Source organism: Dreissena polymorpha, chromosome 7 (genome assembly GCF_020536995.1).
Source record: "Dreissena polymorpha isolate Duluth1 chromosome 7, UMN_Dpol_1.0, whole genome shotgun sequence".
Classification (NCBI taxonomy): Eukaryota; Metazoa; Mollusca; class Bivalvia; order Myida; family Dreissenidae; genus Dreissena; species Dreissena polymorpha.
In genome coordinates, this window is record NC_068361.1 from 29,284,542 (window position 1) to 29,307,913 (window position 23,372).

A 23,372-nucleotide genomic window follows, 5' to 3' on the forward strand; every position below is an offset into this window, starting at 1 on the left:
AAAAGCTGTTGAATATTTCATTAACTTCTATTGTATGACTTTCTTAATACTGCATTAACACACACTTGTCATGTCAAGTATGTGTACATCAAAGCGAGTATTTACGATCTTTATACTTGTTTGCAAAACTTATAAAACATCAAACACAAACACAACAATTCAGAAAAAGTAGTACCATTAAATAAATTAAGTTTAATTACATTGCAATTATTGTTTACGTAACAAAATCCTTCATGTGCACAATAATTGTTCTCTATTTGGAAATGCCCATTAGCTGACGCAGCTTTGTTCATACGACACGTAGACGCGCTTTAGATTGTAATAATAAACGTGTCGGTATCGGCGTTAATATTGCAGTATACAGTATACTTTATTTCATTGATGGTCCTTTATTTTTCATAAACTTTATTAACATGCATAAATCATATTTATAAGCTTATAAGATTGTGAGAGAGAAATGTCGACATTAACATTTTACATACTTGCTTTAAAATTCAAATATTATACTTGTTTATTTATCATGATTTGTTTTTTCTTAGGTCCGTCAGATTGGCCGAGATGTGCGACACACTTCCGACTGCAAGGTTACAGATGCTGACTTGCAGGACTATTTCAAGACACTGTCCACGCTCCTTGCTGACCCACAATACTAACAACATGATCCTTCAGCCATCATAGCATGTACAAGACTTAGTGATGTAAGTTGAAGGGACCAGTTTATATATTTATAAATTTAGAATGGTTTGTAACGTCTGCCAAACAGCAAAGAATAGTTCAACTTATAAAACTAAAATACAATCAACAACGACACATAAGGCAAAATAAATGTTTTATGAAATATAAGTGTTTTCCCAGAAATGGGTAGGCAATAAGTATTGCATTTTTCCGTCCGTACCTACATACTTGAGGCCGCCCCGAAGCTCCTTCTCTTGAATTGAGATCGCATAATATTCACATCTGAATTACCTTAATGTGGAGATGATCATACACAATTTGGCTGCAACATTAGTTTAGAGAATTATTGTGGTTTTTTTTGGTTTCCACTATTAACAATTATATATAACATATGCATAAAATGTGTCTACTCTGATTGCCTTTAACTTCTTGGCCGATTTCGCTCAAACTTTCACAGCTTAATCATCTTAATGGGTGTTTGATCATAAAGGATGGAATTTTATCACATGCCATACCCTGTTTCCCATGTAATATAACCATTACATATATTTTTATCTTACTCATGTGTAATACTTGTTGCCGTTTGGGCGTTTAGGGTTCTTTCTTCGAACAACACGTTTGGGTTTCTAAATATATTATATTTATGATTTAATATCATAAACATACAAGTTGACAGCATGAATGATATGCAAAGAATGACATTCTTATAATAAGTATACATTTCAATTATATATAAAATGATGTGTTCCGACGGTAAGATACCAACTGAATTAATACACAAATACAACTATTAAAACAAAATAATTACAATAATACAACCGACCGACATGAATATAAAAGATGTATAAAATGCATATTTACCTAAATATATTATATTTATGATTTAATATCATAAACATACAAGTTGACAGCATGAATGATATGCAAAGAATGACATTCGAAATAGTCGTTCATGCACACGGATGTGGTTGAGTGAATAAACTCATGCTTGACAAGCCAATTAACGTATTAAAATGTTAGTAAAAACAGTTCACCTTTCTACCCAGTCTCTACATACTGAAAACTAATCAACTACTACAAAAGAACGCTACTAATTCTGTTTAAAGTTAAAATCTACTCTGTCCAACCATTGAACAATCAGAGCAATGTTTCCTTTAAAAAATAATTTTTTTCAATATCATTCAGAATAAATATATTTATGAACTAAATATATTTACAACAATGAAATACGTCTACAACACATTTCCCCTCTCTAAGAAAATGTCGTCCTCGACATTATTAAAATTCAAACATCGCTTGTAAAGCGAGGTTTGATTAATCTCGTGATCAAAATATTTATGAAAGCATCGTTGTTAAAAAAATAATGACAACCACAATATTAACGTTTTCGTTTGCAACTGTTTATTTTCAATTTGAAAACAATGACAATTTGACAAATAAAAACATAATACACTAATTTGTATTTAAATACTCAATCGTGAATGTTAACAGCTGTGTATCTTTCCAATACAAATCCACACATGTTAAATTTATGCTGTCACTGTACTTAATCATTATTGCAAATACATAACAACACCAATCACAATTTATACTCCCCGGATGTAAACCAAGCCGGTCGACGGGTCTGACGTTGGCTGCAGCGCCGTGGTATCTCCTTCCGTTTGGAGCGTCGTGCATCTGTTTCAACTTCCGACTGATGGCTGTCGGAACTCGTGTTCTCTGCGCGTTCATCCACGTCCGTGGAGGACTCGTCGGAAACCTCAGGCGACGAAACACGCTGCACTTCCTGTATCGGTAAGAAGGAACACGGCAGCAGATGATTCCGGTGGACGGTTTTAATGCCCACATCGCCGTTTTCCTTTTGAATGCGAAATACGGGAAAACTTAAATTGGGCTGATCTAAAATAACGTAAACGTCAGAAGACCATATATCACTCAGCTTGTGTTTTCCCTTTATTCCGTTATTCCGAAGTAGACACCTGTCACCCGGAAGTAATTTCGCCTCCTGTACCCTGATGTCGTAACGTTGTTTAGCCTTATCAGCATTTACGAGAGCGCATCGGTTGGCATATTTGTATGCGTTGGCTAAATGTAGCTCAAGTTGTCTCATATATTCTGATGGCGAGGCTCCACCAACACGTTGACCTAGAATGCCCAGTACAGCGTCAATGGCGAGCCGTGGTGTTCTGCCAAACATAAGGTGGTAAGGAGAGTATCCCGTAACCTCACATTTGGTTACATTATATGCGTGTACCAAGGCCGAAATTGCTGATTTCCAGTCGGACTTTCGCTCTGACTCTAGTGTTCGCAACATTTTGATGAGAGTTTGATTGAAGCGCTCACATTGGCCATTTCCTTGGGGATGATATGGGGTGGTACGCGTGCGTTTAACACCAGCAATCTTACATAGTCTCTGGATTACTTTTGATAGAAAGTTCTGTCCACGGTCACTGTGTAGTTTTTCGGGGAACCCATAGTGCACGAAGAAATTTTCAAATAACACTTTTGCGGTGGTCCGAGCGGTCTGGTTTTTCGTCGGAAAGGCTTGAGCGTACCGCGTAAAATGGTCGGTAATTACCAGTACGTTCTCGTAGCCGCCTTTAGATACTTCCAGTGACAAGTAGTCAATGCATAAGAGTTCCATCGGATAGCTTGATTCAATATTGACAAGCCCTGTTGCTATGATCGGCGGGCTTTTACTTCGAAGGCATCTCCCACACCTGCTAACCCACAAAGCAACGTCTGTCGCCATCCCTGGCCAATAAAAGCGTTCTTTAAACAGAGACAGAGTTCTATCACGCCCCTGGTGACCTAAGTCATCGTGTAACGCACGGAAAATTTCTTGTCGAGCTGACTCTGGCAAAACAATCTGATAACTGCGATCTTCTTCTGATGTAGTGCGATGGTATAAAACACCATTGGATATATGTAACTGTTTAAAATGCCGTAAGTACTTTTTCACTGCTTCCGGCTGACATTTATAGTCAACGATGTCGGGAAAACGTCCGCCTTCTACGAACGATTTAACGCGGGAAATAACATCATCCGCATTTTGACCGTGTGCCCAGTCATGCGTGCTTAATGTCTGGCACTTTGTTTGATTGTGTCGTGTGTCTGTGAACGTCGCGGCAATCGGTGTATCGTCAACAACATGTGCCGCGAGAACAGCGCGTATGACATTATTTCCCACCGAAACGGTATCGACATGTGGTTGTCTTGACAACACATCGGCGTCAATATTTGATTTTCCACTTCTGTATTTTATACAGAAATCATAATTTGATAGTGCCGCTTCCCATCGGAGACCACACGCATCCAGTTTTGCGGTAGTTTTTACATATGTTAGGGGGTTATTATCTGTAAGAACTTCAAAGGACACTCCATACAGATAGTCATGGAATTTTTCCGTGACTGACCACTTGAGAGCGAGAAATTCCAGTTTGCTCGAGTGATAATTTTTCTCCGACGGTTTTAAACTTCTACTCGCATATGCGACAACCCGTTTTGTATTGTCGTCCTGCATCTGATACAAGACGGCCCCGAGACCATTCAAAGATGCGTCCGTGTGTAAGATGAACGGCTTATTGTAATTGGCATAGGCCAAAACAGGCGTCGTACATAATTTGTCTATGAGCGTTTCAAACGCTTTTTGTTGTTGTTGACCCCAAACAAATGGACGTTTTTTCGATTTGTTTTCGTACCCAGCCAACAGGTCGTTTAATGGTCGAGCTATTGTAGCAAAATTTTCCACTATATGGAAAAAAAAGAAATGTCATTTTGCTTCTTCACCAATAGTGTCAAAGTCTTTTTAAGCAATCTGGCAAATTCAGTATGGAAAAATCTTTCACGGTAGTAATACAATCACCAGATGTCCGATAAATATATTGACTAATAGAAACAATTTAAATCACTTCCTCAAATCTTACTGAAATATCCAATAAAGGATATACGTGTAAAATTACATTCATAATATTAAAACATAAAACTTCACATATGTTCTCAATTGAGGAGAATGCCATACACAGTCAATTAAACTCAGATCGTCAATCAAAACTTCAAGTTGCAATCTTGTGAGATCCACAACACCTGCTTTCTACTCATAGCGTTAGAACCTTCTCATTCGTTTAGCATCAAAGTCATCCCTACGAGGTGGTTCTCTTCTGTCGCCTCCACGCATGTTGGGGTTATTTGGCCCCATGTGACCCCCAGGACCAGGGAACCTGCCACCAGAACCAGGTGGTGGGAAATTCCCTTGTCCGGGGGGCTTCTGGGGGCCGGAAAATCGTCCTGGCGGCCCAACTGGTCCTGCACGTTGCATGTGATCACCATGTGGGGGTCTGTCCATGTTAGATGGTCGATCAAGTTCCATGTTGCCAGGTCTATCTCCTCCAGGACTTCCAGGACGTCTATCAAATCTGCTGCTATCCATAGGGCCCGGTGGTCCTACTGGGCGGTCCATACCAGGGCGGTCCATACCGGGACGGTCCATACTCATGCCAGGTGGCACGGGGGGAGGGGCCATGGGCATGGGTGGCGTGTTTGGTCTGCCCCGGTCTCCCATACGACCAGTGCTGTCAAGCATGCCTCCAGGCCCATCTCTCATCATGTCATCAGGGCGGCCGCTGCGGTTGCCATCCCTCCCACGGTTCATCTCATTGGACGCCCTCATCATCATCTCTCGCCTGCGCTCCTCCTCCTGTCTCATCAGGCTTTCAGGGGGCGGGGCTCCCATCTGCTGGCGACGTCTCATATCACTCTCCTGTCTTCTTCGCATGTGTTCATTTTTCATCTCATCCAAACGTTTCAGCTCTTCCTGTTGTCGCATCAGATCTTGTCTTATTTGTTCAGCCTGGAAGTCAAACATAGCTGTCTCCATTTCTTCAACAAGCCGCTGCCTGTCTAACTCCATCTCTTGTTTCACACGCTCAATCCTGTCCTTCTCCAGCTTGTCGATATCTCGGTACTTGTTCCCGAACTCAAACTCAAAGCTCCCAGGTGGAGCAAATCTCGGCTCTTTCTCCCTGTCCTGCCGAAAGCCGTCGTTCCTCTGTACAAACTTCTCTGTAAGACCATCCTCCTCATCGCGCTGCTCAAGCATTTCCACTCTCACTGGGCGAGGGTAGGCTGACAAAAGAAAAATGCCTTCACTGATTCTTTTGAATGCTGCCTGGGCGCCTGGTTTACGTGCAAACTCCACCAGACCTTCGCACAGTGACTTCCCGCGATCATCCACAAACACAACAGCCCGCTCCACCTCTCCAAACTGTGAAAATTCCATGACTATCTGTATGGAGTGTCCTTTGAAGTTCTTACAGATAATAACCCCCTAACATATGTAAAAACTACCGCAAAACTGGATGCGTGTGGTCTCCGATGGGAAGCGGCACTATCAAATTATGATTTCTGTATAAAATACAGAAGTGGAAAATCAAATATTGACGCCGATGTGTTGTCAAGACAACCACATGTCGATACCGTTTCGGTGGGAAATAATGTCATACGCGCTGTTCTCGCGGCACATGTTGTTGACGATACACCGATTGCCGCGACGTTCACAGACACACGACACAATCAAACAAAGTGCCAGACATTAAGCACGCATGACTGGGCACACGGTCAAAATGCGGATGATGTTATTTCCCGCGTTAAATCGTTCGTAGAAGGCGGACGTTTTCCCGACATCGTTGACTATAAATGTCAGCCGGAAGCAGTGAAAAAGTACTTACGGCATTTTAAACAGTTACATATATCCAATGGTGTTTTATACCATCGCACTACATCAGAAGAAGATCGCAGTTATCAGATTGTTTTGCCAGAGTCAGCTCGACAAGAAATTTTCAACTCGAATTCCTTTCCCTCAAAATATTGTTTTAAACGGGACTCTTCCTGTTTATTTTTGCGTTCGCGTTCCACAAGTGCTAATTCTTTTATTTTCAATTCTCTCGCTTTTACGTCAGTATCCTTGGTTTGATTTTCCGTTTCTATTTGCGTTCTCAGAAAACTCATTTCAGACAGCTCTCTGTTTATCAACGACTCAGAAAGTCTGGTTGCAACTGGAGTTTTAACCCCATTTTCCTGTATTTGCTCATTTCCACTGGGATTAGCTCTGCCAGGAGTTTTAGACTGATCTCTTTCCTCCTCGGGCCTAATGTCGTGTGAAGGTGTGCTTTGGTTCTCAACATGTAAGCCCCGTCTGCCCCTTTCAATAAACATTTGCCTGGCATTTTGTAATTCTAACAGTTCATCATCAATATTTCTACGCCTCCCCCTTGATTCGCGGTCGCTACCCGTAGCCATGCTTTTAAATGCGGTTACATTAATAAAAATGTGTATGCACAATTGTTAACTAGGGATTTATTCTAAAAAAAATCCCGTATGTTAAATTCTTAGGCTATATTACTTATTGTATGAATATAATTTTTAGTTCATTGTCCTTTAATGAACAGAAAAGTGAAAAATAATTCACACGAATCGTATTTATTTCTCTCTTTCTTAATTTACATTTACGTTCAATTATCTCCCCTTTTTACCGAAGTCAAATTTCGTTTAATCAAGCTATAATAATAACGACTCACTTTTTCCCTTTTTCCAATAAAGGTACCGAAACAGTTATCTCAACACACCTGTATTACCTCCCTTGGGCTTATTTTAAACCAACAGCCTGACTATCACAAATATCTATTCAAAGCTCTTTTATTTTGTACCAGGTGTTTACTAAGTTCGATTTTATTTCGATTCGAACTCGCAACTGGTTTACTATCGCGTGTTTACTACACTGCCGAAATAGCGTTCTTCTTGCGCTACGATATCGCGAGCACGTGCATTTACCGGTAAGACGCCAGTCGCACATACACGCATTAAACTACATAATGCAGTTTAAATCGTATATGTACATTTTAACATTATCAATTTTTAGAAAAAAAAACAGTAATTATTTTCCGGTATTTATAAAGAGAGTTTTCTCTTTAAAAATACGCACAAAGCGTTTTCAATTCAACCATACGTAAAGTATGACAAATTAACAAATTTACGCATTGAAACCTCTTGATACTTATTATAACCCTTGGGCAAAATCTACTGCTTCTAAATAAATCCAGTTACTCAAACCTATCTACTACTTAACGTCATGTAAGTGGTGAGTAGATTTAACTTCGCCATGCAATAAACTTTGTGCTCGTGAAGGGACTATAATTTCCTTAAAATAACTTCATATGACACTAAGTTACCAATGAGCTGAAAAAAAGTCGTTTCATTTATCTCGACCAATTCGCAAAATGCATGACCACATAAACTTAAATTAGCTATATATGTTGTTGTTGTTTTTGTAAGTCAACTGATTGGTATTTCAAATCATTCATTTACGACAATGAAACTACAATAAATAGATATATGTACATTGCACAATAATTATAAAAATATTTACACTCACCGAACTCCGTCGGAACACTTACAAAATACAAGCAAAACACAATAATGACACGATACACAATGTCCACAACGATTTAAGTGTCCATCACTCTCCGTCCTGATTGAACGTGAATCCTTCCTTGCGTAGCAGAACGTGAAATCCTGTACGTACGTTTTAACGGTTTTGACGTCAAAGTTTTGTGCACAAGAAATACGTAGTTGTACTCACATCGGTGCTCGAGCTCGATGCCGCGCAAAAATGTGGACTCCTACTCCCCGGGAAAAATCAAAAACCGGTTTCCAAGGAATCGCTGTGTTAAATTCCTGGACTCTCCCCCTCCTCGCTACCGGTCTGAGGCTCCTGTCTGTTTTCGCCGTAGTAACGTGTCCGCTACTTCCGTTTTTCTGTTCCAAACGCTGTTGTTGCCGAAGACTCGTTGTTGGGCGCCAGTGTTGCCGAAGGGCGTTTAGGGTTCTTTCTTCGAACAACACGTTTGGGTTTCTAAATATATTATATTTATGATTTAATATCATAAACATACAAGTTGACAGCATGAATGATATGCAAAGAATGACATTCTTATAATAAGTATACATTTCAATTATATATAAAATGATGTGTTCAGACGGTAAGATACCAACTGAATTAATACACAAATACAACTATTAAAACAAAATAATTACAATAATACAACCGACCGACATGAATATAAAAGATGTATAAAATGCATATTTACCTAAATATATTATATTTATGATTTAATATCATAAACATACAAGTTGACAGCATGAATGATATGCGAAGAATGACATTCGAAATAGTCGTTCATGCACACGGATGTGGTTGAGTGAATAAACTCATGCTTGACAAGCCAATTAACGTATTAAAATGTTAGTAAAAACAGTTCACCTTTCTACCCAGTCTCTACATACTGAAAACTAATCAACTACTACAAAAGAACGCTACTAATTCTGTTTAAAGTTAACATCTACTCTGTCCAACCATTGAACAATCAGAGCAATGTTTCCTTTAAAAAATAATTTACTTCAATATCATTCAGAATAAATATATTTATGAACTAAATATATTTACAACAATGAAATACGTCTACAACATACTTTTTAAGCGTTTTCATTGGTTTAGTTTTCGTTTATTGACCAATCGCATTTTGTTATTTGCTGAAATGACGTTGCAACGACAAATGACGACAAGAAATGTGAATAACATTCGGGATTTATCATTTGCGTAAATATTTATTTAATTTGCTCACTTAAAAGCGTGTGATAAAAAATATCTGACACTCGTTGTCTTACTATAACATTTTTTATTAAACTGGTCTAGGAAATTCGTTAGTAAGCTCGCCAAAGGCTCGCTTACTAACACAATTCCTGAACTCGTTTCATAAAATATGGTATGATATAACAACTCGTGCCAGATCCTATATGTATCAGCTGCACATTTTACACTTATGATTGGCATCGCACTGAAGTGCGGCGACTCGTATGTAATACGTTTTATTTCGCTTATGGGAGGAGAAGTTATTTTACGGATCAATGTATATATTTTTGTTGTCAGAATATCTTGCACAGTGGTGTTTTTTTGTGTAAATTAGTTTAAATAAGTACTGCATTTATGCCTATTATATTAACTACAACATTTATTGCAAATAATGCAAAGCTAATTTTTAATTAATAACTGATCACATGGACTGGGCAATAATAAAATATCACAGGGACTGGGCAAATACGCGAACCAGTGAAAATTTCTGGTTTTGTATAAAAACAAAACATGATCAAAATATATTTATATTGTGTTTTTTCTAACAATAGCGCAGATTTTTGCTGTTCGAGTCTTGCTTAACGCGCATTTTCTTCAATTTAACAAGACGACAGCGATTACAGATTGTATTGCTTTATTGATAACCGTAACACTACAGTCACTTATTATTATCTTAGTAAGAAGGTGATTTTTCAAGCGGTTCCGTAGTGTAGTGGTTACACGCTTGCTTCACATGTGAGAGGCCCAAGGTTCGAGCCCCAAAATAATCAAATTATTGTATTTATGTTGTATGTTAACTTTTTGTTTTGATGTAGACATTTTAGTTTAAATAAATATTCTGTTTTATTGTAACCAATCGTATGCCCCCGGATCGAAAGATCGGGTGTATATTGTTTTTGGCCTGTCTGTCCGTCATTATTTCATTCTGTCATCTAATCTTTAACCTTACATTACAGTTTTGCAATAACGTTTTAATAATTGAACATAGCAACTTTATATTTGGCATGCATGTGTATCTCATGAAGCTGCACCTTTTGAGTTGTGAAAGGTCAAGGTCAAGGTCATCCTTTAAGGTCAAAGGTAAAAAAACACAAAATTTTAACCTTAAATGAAAGTTTTGCAATAACTTTTGAAATATTGAAGAAAGCAACTTGATATTTTGCATGCATGTGTATCACATGGAGCTGCACATTTTGAGTGGTAAAAGGTGGTCAAGGTCAAGGTCATCCTTCAAGGTCAAAGATAAAAAAAACAACCTTACATTCAAGTTTTGCAATAACTTTTGAAATATTGAAGATAGCAACTTGATATTTTTTTTTTTTTTTTTTTTTTTTAAATATATATATTTATTCATCAATACACAATACACTTACACGCATGGAGTTATAACAGAAAAAAAAATACAAAGAAAAAACAATACTACAAACATCTGTCAAGAGACTGTAGCAAAAAATAATTTAATACAGTTCGACAAAATATATCGAAGCATAAAGATGCATATTCAGACTACAATTTTAAATGAATTATCTTAAAAAACTATTCCAAGTTGTTCTAAAAGTTTCTATTTGATTTTTATTGAAAGCAATTATCTCCTCAATTTTGAGCCTATTCTGAAGAAATGTTATAAAATGATTAATATTGGGTATATTGTTCTGGCACTTACTTCTAAAAATATAAAATTTTGCCAACAATGTGATAAAATTAACAATCTGTGACATGTTCGAATGACCTGTTGAAACGTTACAGAAGCTTATATGTTCATAATCAAAATATGAAATAAACGGCAAGTTCGCTGTTTGTTCGATATACACTTTAACACCGTTCCAAAAATGTTGAATTACAGGACATTCCCAAAACATATGCACATTCGAATCTACTGACATACTACAAAAATCACAAATATTGGATTGTGTTAAACCACATAACAATAGATAGCTATTGTTTGGAATAATTTGCATAATATATTTATACTGGAATGATCTTAGCTTGGTATCATGTGTCAGTCTAAATGGTTGAATAAACAATTTATTCGTTTGCATTTCTTTGTTAAAATATAGTTCCCATTTAGCAATTGCCTTAATTGGATTGATCTGCTTTGACAGTACGAGTTTTTGATATACTAATTTACAGATTTTAGTTGACTCTGAAATTGATGAGAGAAAATATTCTTGCGGTTGATTACTAATGTTTTCAGATTTCAGCTTTTCTTTCCATTCTAGTGGCACACTTTTTATAAGACTAAAGTATTTTAGAAAATCTCTGGTACTTAACCCGTACAAGTTTTGTAATTGCTCAAAACTATAAAATTGCCTTGTTCCATAGTCGTATATTTGTTCTATATGGTTGATTCCTTTAATATGCCATTCTTTATAGAAAAATAAACCGTTTGAATTTTTTATAAATGAATTATTCCAAATAATTTCTTTTCCGATTTGTGCGATTTTATTTTGTGCGTTAACCTTATTCCAGACCTTTAATATGTCCTTTAAAAATACTGAACGAATGTTTAGTGTGTTTATATCGTCAGGTTTGATGCGATTCTTTAAAATAAAGTAATTACCATAATTTTCTAGAAAAATACTGTATAATTTGGTTATTTTTGATTCAGGTTGATGTATAAATCGTTTAATCCAAGTAGATTTGAGACCATCCACAAAGCTATCAATATCAATCATTTTCAAACCGCCATTTTCATATTCCTGTATAATTTGATCACGTTTTATCCTGTCGGGTTTATCATTCCACAAAAATGTGAACATATTTGTTTTTAAGGTTTTCATTTTATTTTCGTCTGGTCTTTCTAAAACTGTAAATGGATATATTAGTTTTGGTAATGCAAAAGTTTTGATTACTGTGATTTTTCCTATCAGTGAAAGATTCCACTTTCTCCATTTATGTAAACAGTTTTCAAATTCTTGAATTTTATTACATATATTGTGTTCAGCCGTAAAATAAGTATTATTGTATATTGTTATTCCCAGTGTGGTCGCGCTTTCACAGTTCCAATCAAATTTTTTATGTGGACAAAATTTAACATTTTTGTTTATAAGTGCACCTAATTTCATTACAGAGCATTTATTGTTATTTAATTTTAAGCCGGATATAGCGGAGAATTTGTCAAGGGTAATAATTAAAAATTCAAATGACCTTTGACTGCCATATTTGACTTGATATTTGGCATGCACGTGTATCTCATGGAGCTGCACATTTTGATTGTTGAAAAGTCAAGGTCAAGACCATCCTTTAAGGTCAAAGGGAAAACAATAATGAAAAAGCGGCGCATTAGTGGGCATCTGGCATTGTGTTTCTGACAAACACATCTTTTGTTTGTTTTTATTATGCCCATGTCATATATGTGTGAGAGCGTGTAGAGGGAGGGTTCGTAAACACGTTAATACTTTAACAGTGTTTTCATATCAATGAGTGCTCAACCCCTATCGTAAATTAGCAACGTAAGAATAAGTTCAGAATCATGTCCCCTTGAAGAAGAGAAAAATATGAAATTTAATTAATTTATAAATAGCACTTACAAGAAGAAGCAGATTTTTAAAACCTACACAGTTCTGTTCCAGTAATGAAAACCGCACACGGATGCCAGTAAAAAAAGGAAACCAATGTTAATAAAATCAACTATGAAATATGTAGGGGTTACAACACAAAATCATAGATAATGGTTATTTGGGGTTTATAACACAACATCATAGATAACGGTTATTTGGGGTTATAACACAAAATTATAGATAATGGTTATACCAGTATCTTTTCTATTTTGTTTAAAATAATCGGCCAATATATTAATATTTACAGTAGAAAAAAATCGTTCCATGTAACTTCATTGAGTGCCTTTTACACTGAAATTTCCGACGCCCTGTGATGCTTTGCATCAATACTTATCTTGTACAATATATACATGTTTGGATAATGCACGCGCGCAAAGTTTAAAAAAAAATGTTGGTTTGCTGTAAAAATGGTGTATACAGTTTTGTGGTAAAGAAACTGAGTCGAAGAGCCAACTAACATGATCATTATTCAGCTATGAATATATTAATATTAATTGTAAATCGTATAATTGATATACACATGTAAAATAGAAAACGTAAAATAAAGTTGAAAAATAAAAATGTAATAAATTGACGAGTGTGTAGAAATTGAGGGACACTTGACGAGTTTGAAGAAATTAAAGCACAATTGTACAGTTTCATCACTTAACGTCATTTCTATAAAATCATACTAATTCGCATTTATAAGGTCACAGTTCACGAAACTTATTGGCATGGGCTTAACAGTAATATTAAGTTAAAATAATGTTATGTTTCAATATGTTTCAATATAAGATTTTATTTTATAAAAGTATACGTAATATTAGAGGTATGACTTCACCAATGGCTCTGCAACTAGTGAAAAATAAATGTTACCATTCATGAACTGATACGACGATCTCTCAAGGACATAACACATATCCATCAAACTGTATTATTTTCAACATGATTTGACATATTTAATATTTGTTTTGGGCAAAAACAACACAATATTTGTTTGGATTTGCATGCAGTTGCAGAATGATCGTATGTCATTTGAAGAACTTGGCAAGCTGTTGAATGAGGTCAATCAAACGCTCGAAGAAGCAAAAAAGACCGGCAAACGTTTTTCTGAGATGGCGGAAATGACCTTGTCAAAACATCTGCAGAAATTGAATGCTACTAATCAGTTGGGGCTGATACGCCTTAAAAAGAAGACAACAGTTGGGGAACAACGCCTTCATAGCAAGACGAAAATTGGGGAAAATCGCCTTGAAAGAAAGACACAATTTGGGGCACAGAGAATTGAAAGCAGGACACAATATGGGGAACAACGCATCGAAAACAAGACAAACGATGCGGATCAATGTATTGATAGCAAGGTACATGATGGAACACAACGCATCGAAATCAGTGTACAGCATGGCATTGAGCGCATGCAACAGGCAGCAAACACAACTGCACAAGCAGACTATGAACGAGACGTAGCAGGTTCGTAAACAGGTTTTGTTTTGCACACCAGTTCGTCTCAATATAAGTTATCCATTTACAAATTATCATTTCAAAAACAAAGTAAACCCAATTAGGATTTAAGTTTGGCCAAAAATCCATATATTTTGTGCATACAAAGACGTGTTTAGTTACACAATTAATTGTACATGAGTTGATTGAGCTACACTTCTGACCTGCTCATCAGCGTTATGATCTGGTTTAGGAGTTTTGTTTGTAAAAAGTGTAAATGTATTTTATTCTCTTTGGGTAGTCCATTGGAACTGGATCTTTACAAATCATATCCATTTTAAAACTAAAAATATGTTTTGAAGTCTTCGCGCATTTTACAAAGCCAATAACGCTTATTTTAAATTAAAACAGTACAGTTTAGTACATACGATTATGCGATTAAGGGATGCGTACGTCACAACTATATATGTTTTACTAATCCATATACGCAATGGCAACTACCCAGTATCTTTCAGGTTACTGACCAATTATTTTATATCTGATCTATTACTTAACAGGCAATTACCTATTAAATTCAAATTCACTAGTATGCCTGTCTACTATTGGCAGCACTTTAAAACTTCCTATGTTGCTTTAGAAGCATATTATAAATAATAATATATACCATAACAAGTGTACAGAATAAAGTCCCACAATTTCGTGTTCCCTTTAGCTCGTCTCAGCAGATGTAAAGCAATAACTAACTGTTCGTCGTGTGTATGTATTGTAATGCTCATACAAAAGCAAAAGAAACATAGCCTCATACAAGCTAGTTCATCTTAAATGCGTCTCTTTAATTGATTCACGCATATTTGTTTGTGACGCAATGACCATATTTTAGATATGTGTGATATTAAATTCTCTTTGTCAACTGTAATCAATAAACACTCGCTCTGAAAGATGTTCTAAATTATCAACCGCCACAGGCGGAGGGATTAAGCATTGGCCCTGTCCGTCCGTTTGTCAGTCCGTACGTCTGTCACAATTATTTTAGGTCTATATCTCAGAAACTATACAAGATGTGAACATGAATCTTCATTGGTGTATAGATATCAATGCGGCGAAATGTCATGTACAACAACCATAACCATACATTTCTTTATTAAGAGTAATTGCCCTTGTGTACATTTTCAGGGCTATATCTCATATATCATGCATGAATTCAACATGAAACTTCATAGGTGTATTGATATTAATAAGGAGAAGTGCCATGCTTAAAAAACATAACCCTTCACTTTCTTAAATAAGAGTTAATGCCATTTGTTGTTTTTGTGTGATGGCACTTTTCAGGGCTATAACTCAGATACGATACAACAGGTCAACATGAAGCTTCATGTGTGTGTATAAATCCATGGGAAAATTGCTTTGCACAAGAATAATAAACACAATTTATTTGCAGGGGATATCAATTCAACGAATTTGCTAGTATATAATCAATTGATGAAAACATTTCCATCTTTTTTTATAATCAGCAAGTTATAGATACCATGTTGAACAAGTACATCTCCAAACATACTAGTAATTTATTACGCAACATTTGACGAACTTACGTTGTGAAGCAGTAAAGAGGAAACAGTTAATAGAAGATGAAGATGGATATAAGCACTATTTTACTTCAAACTTCACGGCATAGCATAAGCCTAATGTGCGAAACAAACAGTTAAAAAAATCTCTAAAATGTTATTGTTTATTCGTTTAGTAGTCTACTTAATGGACACGGCAAAATTAAATAACATGAACACGGATGTACATTGATTGATGTATTTGTTTAATTAGTTAAAGGGGCATTTTCACGTTTTGGTCAATTGACCAAAAATTAAAAATGTTTCAAATTCGCAAATTGTCGTTGTAGTTATATTATTGGGAAAACAGTAATACTGAACATTTACCATTCTCTAAAATATCAATTATATGCATCTTCTTACGATGTAAAAACCTGACAATTATAAAGCGTTGCAACGCGAAACTACTTAATAATTTGGAGAGTACTGTTGTTGTCGTTATATTTTGTGATACAACGAGGACTTCTTATATAAGGTATAAAATACATCACTCATTGTATGAACACGGATGGCCGAGTGGTCAAAGCGATAGACTTTTACTTGAGCGGCCAGTGGTTCAAGCCCAGTTGATGGTTACTTTGTTCTGTTTTTAATTTTATTCTTGGTTTTACTGGAGCATTTTAGATCCAATGTTTACATGTATCCAAATAAAGCACTTTAATGACAAACTTTAATACATGTCAAACTCTGTGAAAAGACCCCTTAAAGTCTCTCCATGTATACCGTATAACAAAGCTTTATAGTTACATATTGAAATGTATATCACATCAGTGGATGCATTCATTTACAGTATTAACAGCAAAATAGAGCATGGGCCATGTGTATCCATTACACTTTCTTTTAAAATCAGTGTCAGCAACCAAATCGTAAATATCAAGTCTTGTGAACGTAGATCGCGCCATTATTTGTTTATGGGTAACATTAGTGTTATGTTGATAAAGATACGTGCTAATTTACAGGAGCGTCCTTTATATAAATTATCTAACCAGTTGTTAAATGCTTTGACTGTAGCGAGCGACTTTGTTTGCGAATTTCACTTTCGTGTTTTGCAATAATTTTAAAGATAGCGTACTTTTTTGGTATTGATGTAAGGCATTGTTTCATTATCATTACAGATTTTCGCCGTCGTTTGGTGGAACATTACAATGACACCTCGAGCAACGTGCCTCTTTCAGTATTGGATCAGAGTCTTGATAAACGTATAACCGATATATATGCAACGCCGAAAATGCACCGTTTTGATATAGCAAGTGATGGGAAACGTGTTAAAAAGGAGCAAGTACTGACATACAAGGAACTCTTTTACACAGACGACACAAAGTCATATCGACGTATATACGTACAAGGCGAGCCCGGCAGCGGCAAGTCAACGTTTGCAGCCAAGTTAGTTTATGATTGGTGCGACGAAAATCGGCCTTCAACGGCAGCTCCCAACAAAAATGCATCGTTTGATGACGTGTTAATCATTCAAAAGTTCCAGTTCATTTTTTTCCTCTGGTTGGGAGAATCAAGAGGTCAGACCGAAGTAACGCATATGATAAAGAAACAAATCATCGACACAATGTATTCTGAAGAAAAACGTGATGTCATGTACACTCTTTTACTCAAAATAATAGAGACGGAAATATGCCTTGTAATACGTGACGGTCTAGATGAATGGGTGGCTCCTAACGGTAGTAACCTTGCTAAACCTTCTATGGCGGGATTTCCAAAGGACAAGTGCGCGGTTCTTACAACTTCTCGACCATGGAAACTTGCTGATGAGCGTATCAAGAATTCACAGATCGACATCCTCGTAGAGATCGAGGGTATTAGCGATTCAGATACATTTAGTGAAAGAGTACTTCGGTGCATACTTGACAAGAGCAAAAATCTTGAGACAACCGCGAGGGAAATTAGGAGCTTCATAGAAAAGCGTCGGCTGACCTCGTTATCAAATTCACCGATGTTGTACACACTTGTTATTTGCACGTGGGTGGACACTATGGAGGAGGAGGAACATTTGAACGGATCTTCATTGTGTGCATTGTATACGACTTTACTTGAAAGCCTGTGTAAGAAAGCGAACGATACAACTGGCTTTTTTAACGATTTAAACCCTCCTCATGTGAAGTGTTTTTTAAGAACAAGTTACCTTCGGCCTATCATTCAAAACGTAGATGTCATTTCAAAAGCTGCTTTTCATCTTTTGTGTTCTCCTGAAAAGGAAAATTCTATTGTATTCAACGATCAGGAATTGTCAAACTATCTAACACCATCTGAACAAGAGTTTGCTCTCAAAGCGGGACTGATATCAAAACGGAAAACCAAAAGAGCTTTAAATTCGTCTATCTCATTTATCCACAAAAGCATTCAGGAATTCCTGGCTGCTTATCATATTGCCCGCAATGCACATTTGATTGATGACGTCATTTCCGGATATATGGGACGTCATTCGGATGCATATCTCGACATATCCCAGGTGTTCATATTCCTATGTGGACTGAACATATCGGCTGCCAATAAGCTTTCTGGCATTATGAATGAACATAATAATATAAATATGATTAATATGAACATATTTTCATATGAATACGATACGTTTCAAAGCATCATAGAGGCAGGATACACAGAGGCTGTTTCAAATGACCAAACTGGCATTCTCCTCAGACTCAGTCACTTTTATATCGGGAACAACTTAATTGGCATTAACAACATATGGAGAGAAAACAAGACCAATGCCCTGGCTTTGAAAATACAAGTAGACGACAAAACGGTTGGTGCCATACTTAGTTCATCTACACATAGCGAGCCAACATCGCAGGTTGAGTTTGACCTGTCATCGTGCCACAATCTGAAATATTTGATACTTCGGGGAAGCGGCATACACATGCAAGGTAATATATACACCATAACAACATAGTAGGTTTTCGATCAAGTTTTTTATTTCTCAAAAATGAACAATAAATAAAAATATAATTACAATTTATATCAGAGTGTTTAGTTTTGTTATGCTGTTAAATTCAATAGTTCATAAAGCTATTAAATACATGCATAATAACGTGCTATGATCGGTATACATAAAGTGGAAATAATAATAATATCCCGTATCACGTAAATGATGTCAAATGCATTTTCTTGAACGGGATCAATTACTTATTTTTAGTTTTGACCATTATTTTTCTGGAAATACACACCGTGCTTTTAAAACTTTTGATCATAGACAACGTTGCGCTTGCATAATGATACTTTTAGAGATACGTTTTATTATTACTTTTCATGCATTCTTTATTGCAGTTTGTGCCGTTATCTTAATGTGGGTTTCACAGATTTTGATATGTATCGAAATTTGGTGTTAAATGTTTTATTGATTAATGTTATCATTGGATCTAAAAAGCTTCAGTAAAAAAAACAAGAATAAAATAAAAGAAAACAATATCCCTCAGCTGGAATCGAACCACTGACCCATGGAGTAAAAGTCCAACTATAAGACCACTCGGCAATTCGTGATTATACAAAGAGTGTTGTATTTTATACTTTATATAAGCAACCCTCGTACTTTCACAAAACATAACGATAACATGCACATTATGGATATTTTAAAGCATGGTAAATGTGCATAATTACTGTTTACTCACCAGTATCATAACTGCAACGAGAATTTGCGAATCGGATTGTTTTTAATTGTGTCAAATTACCAAAACTTGGCAAGGTCCCTTTAAGATTTAAGAATATATTATTGAAAATGTATGAATTTGATGCCAACATTGCGTGCAGCATTATCGTGTATATGAATGGCTGATTACATCGAATTTTTGCCAAGAACACAGGCTAATCAAATAAAGTAATTATGATGGTTTTCGAATAACCATTATCCGCATACAAACTGCAATTAATGCACAGGTTTAAAATCTTATGAAAAATAGTTTTAAAAAAGTTATTTAAACAAAGCACCACTTACCGGTGTGTCAACATCCATTAACATCGATTTGTAAACCCCATAAAGTCATTTGATCCTGCAGCCTGGTACAGCACTATTTTATCCGAAATCCAGAGTTATCTTATGCAAAAACATTCAGCTATGTAATAAATATATAAATTCGCTGTTATTCCAACTACATGCATATTGGTTGTTGATGTCGAATTTCCTTTTTTTGGTTAAAAACTAGGTTTGTGATTTAACAGAAAACAAATATACACGTCGTTCAGGGAGTCATTAAAAACGTCAGTCTTTCCCGATTCTTGCAAAAATAGGAGAAAGTGATACAATTGGGTTTCTTAACTAGCAAGAATATTTGGAAATGTGGAAATTCTTTGTTTATTTAAGGTAAATTAATGTACAGATCGTTATTTCTTCATACGAAAATATTCATATTTTCAGTTATCAGTGTAGATATATGTTTTACACGCGTAATTAATCGCCATAATAAATGTAATTGCAATATATGTTTTAAAATACAATAACATACTCATCTGATTTATTGGGATGTGTTTTGATTAATTTATTTCGGATATAATCAATATATATCTATTTAAAATTTATTGTTCGATTAAAAGGTGTCTCTCAGCATTAAATCAAAGTGTTTTGTGTCATGTTGGGTACGATAAAAACCATATTGGGAGTAATTCTGTGATAAAACTGCATAATTTAATCCGTCAGTACGCCCACCTTAAAGTTGGAAATTAAATTGTCTTTAATTAACACACTTTATTGTTGGTTTTTTGTGTTAGCATTTACAGTAACTAGTGCGATGTGTTAAAATTACCTCAGTTTACACTAGCGAAAAAACGGAACATTCTACGAATGAATTGCCTTTTTATTAAACATGTGAATGACAGTAACTTCTACAAAGTATTGTGAGTGCATGTATAGTGAACAGGTCGAAACGCAGTAACAACGTATCGTTTCAAAAACTTAATAGCTGGTTTATTTAAATGTTATTACGAACCAAATAACGCCATTTAAAATGCTTATTGAGAAAAATATCAACGTTAGCAGTGGGCACATTACCCACCTATAATGACAAGGGACGTTTAAAAAAAACAACATGTGCAAAGCCCGACATATTGTTAAATATACGTCCGTTTTTATCATTAGTAAGCTAGCGATGGAACAGGAAATAATAAATGTGTTTCATATCCGTTACAAATGCACATTCACAGTTACTTCTGCATAGTGTTAAAAATACTTAATTTTCTTATAAGGTGTACACTTTCGATGAAACATGTAATTATATTTATGGTTCCTACTTGTTAAAAATGTACGCTTGTCCTTTACTACCATTCGTTGATGTTTTGCATCTCTGAAAACGAATGAGCATAATACAATTACGGGCTTTTTTATTGTTCTACGTGATCGGTGATGTGATTCCTATGATTATTGGTATGAAACGGAATCTGCATTATGCCGACCTCCTATTTTAGAAGTTGATGTGTGTTGGCCAGATTACAATACGGGATTTCGTAATATCTTTCTTAATCTAGAATCGTACTTGTAATATCGTGTTCTCATTAAGAGCACGAAATCTCGACCGATGTAAATGCGAAAAGAACGAAAACACGATGCAAAACCGTGATATTTCATTTCGCAAATTCGCTTTGGGTTTACTTGAGTTCATGTCGTATTTATGCAATATTTTGTCAAACACAATCATTTAACATAATCGTGTGCGCTAAAATATATTCCAGGTATGGAACATGCGATTTGTGAATGCGAACATAAGATGGAAGATCGCAAGATCACGGTTTGTGGTTAATATAATACGATTCGAGATTGCGAGATACATTGTGCAACATTGATATTTTGTTGCTGTTGGTTTGCCATTTTAAACTTTTGATAAATAAGGGCGAAATCGAGAAACGAATTTAAGAGAGCAGTCGACTTATTTTAATGCATGATCGTGTTATTCATGTCAAGACCTCTCTATGTAATTACGTATTGTTGCTCAAACTTCATTTCATTTCATGACCGGTTCTTGTTCTTGTACTCTCGCGTACCAACAGAAGTTATTGAAAGTTAATATATGTTAGGGTGACAGTTAAGGTATTATTCAGTTCACCTTAGTATAACGTGCTCATAGTGAGCTATTGTACGTGTCTTTTGTCCGTCGTTCGTCCTGCGCCGTGCTTCATCCGTCGTCAATATTAAATTGTTCACACTTTTGGACAAAAACTTCATGATTCCTGGTCAACACGTTTGTCTCAAAAATATCTTGGCCGAGTTGGAAACTGGATCACGTGTAGGCAAGCATTAGATCACTATGTCAAATTATACAAACAGCTTATAAACACTCTCGAAATCACATTTAAAGTCGAACCTTTATGAATCTTGGTAAGAACATTTGTTGTAATGACGTCTCCATTCAGTTTCCAAATGGTTTGTGTTTGTCGAACGAAAACATGGCCGACCGGGGGTTGGGCAATATCATCAATTTGCTATTATTTAACAATGATGCTCTAGAAGCCTCATTTTAGTCTTATTTTTTTTTAAAGATACTTGTTTAGAACATTTGTGTTATAGTATCGCTTTTGAGTTAAAAAATTGTTTGGTCCCTTTGAAAACATGACCGCCAGGAAGCGATGCGGATTTCCGTATATGGTCATAGTGACACATTGTTAATGCGCTATTAATGCGCTATTAGCAAATCTTATTTTCCAATCTGTATAAAACAGTTGCAAAACATGTGTCCCTATGTACTGAATTATTGTGCCAATATTTGAAACTATGCTACTTGACGTAAAAATAGGTGCATACTTCAAAATAAAAAGGGTCACATTAAAGGGCCTTTTTCACGTTTTTCTTATGACAACATTTAAAAAAATTGTGTCATATTCGCAAATGTTCGTTTAAGTTATGATATTTTGAGGTAACAGTAATACTGAACACTGAGTAAAAATGTACATTTTGTTTACTACGTTTATGGCTGCGTGATGCACTTGTTTAGGCTTTATATATACGCTGTTATTTGATTACCACGCGATACGAATTTATTTAAATTTCTATAATAAAGACTTTAACAATTTTTATTTATATTTCTATATTCTTTATTAGCCAACTACTTTTTCCGATTCGTTTTTAAAGCGGCCTTTTCACAGATTTTGGCGTGTTTTGAAGTTTGAAGTTAAATGCTTTATATTGATAAATGTAAACATTGGATCTAAAAAGCTCCAGTAAAAAAATCTAGAATAAAATTAAAAAAGGTAAAAATGTAGACCGCATCAGGGCTCGAACCAGTGACCCCCGGAGCCCTGTAGTAAAAACCAATTAGACCTCTCGGTCATCCTGCCAAGTATATATGAAAGACGTATTTTATACTTTATATACACAATCTTCGTAGTTTCACAAAATTAAACCACAACAACAGAACTCTCCAAATTATTCAATCGTTTTGCGTTGCAACGCTTTATAATTTTCAGGTTTTTAAATCGTCAAAAGATGCATATAATGGCTAT

The 23,372-nt window shown here is 35.6% G+C and overlaps 2 protein-coding genes across 4 annotated transcripts in view; one reads left to right on the plus strand and one right to left on the minus strand.

Annotated features, from left to right (window-relative positions):
* The window catches only part of LOC127836851 (uncharacterized), a 37,134-nt gene that overhangs the window by 9,837 nt on the left and 3,925 nt on the right, over positions 1-23,372 (plus strand). For all 3 annotated transcript variants that reach the window (XM_052363473.1, XM_052363475.1, XM_052363474.1), the window contains exons 3-5: positions 540-698; positions 13,914-14,370; positions 17,057-18,817. In XM_052363473.1, the coding sequence (XP_052219433.1) occupies positions 13,929-14,370; positions 17,057-18,817 (2,203 nt within the window). In that variant the 5' untranslated portion in view covers positions 540-698; positions 13,914-13,928. The remainder of the gene's footprint in view (positions 1-539; positions 699-13,913; positions 14,371-17,056; positions 18,818-23,372) is intronic.
* Positions 4,498-5,953, minus strand: LOC127839574 (splicing factor, proline- and glutamine-rich-like). The gene has a single exon (XM_052367963.1). It carries the CDS (start codon positions 5,951-5,953, stop codon positions 4,781-4,783), a length of 1,173 nt encoding a protein of 390 aa, XP_052223923.1. The 3' UTR covers positions 4,498-4,780.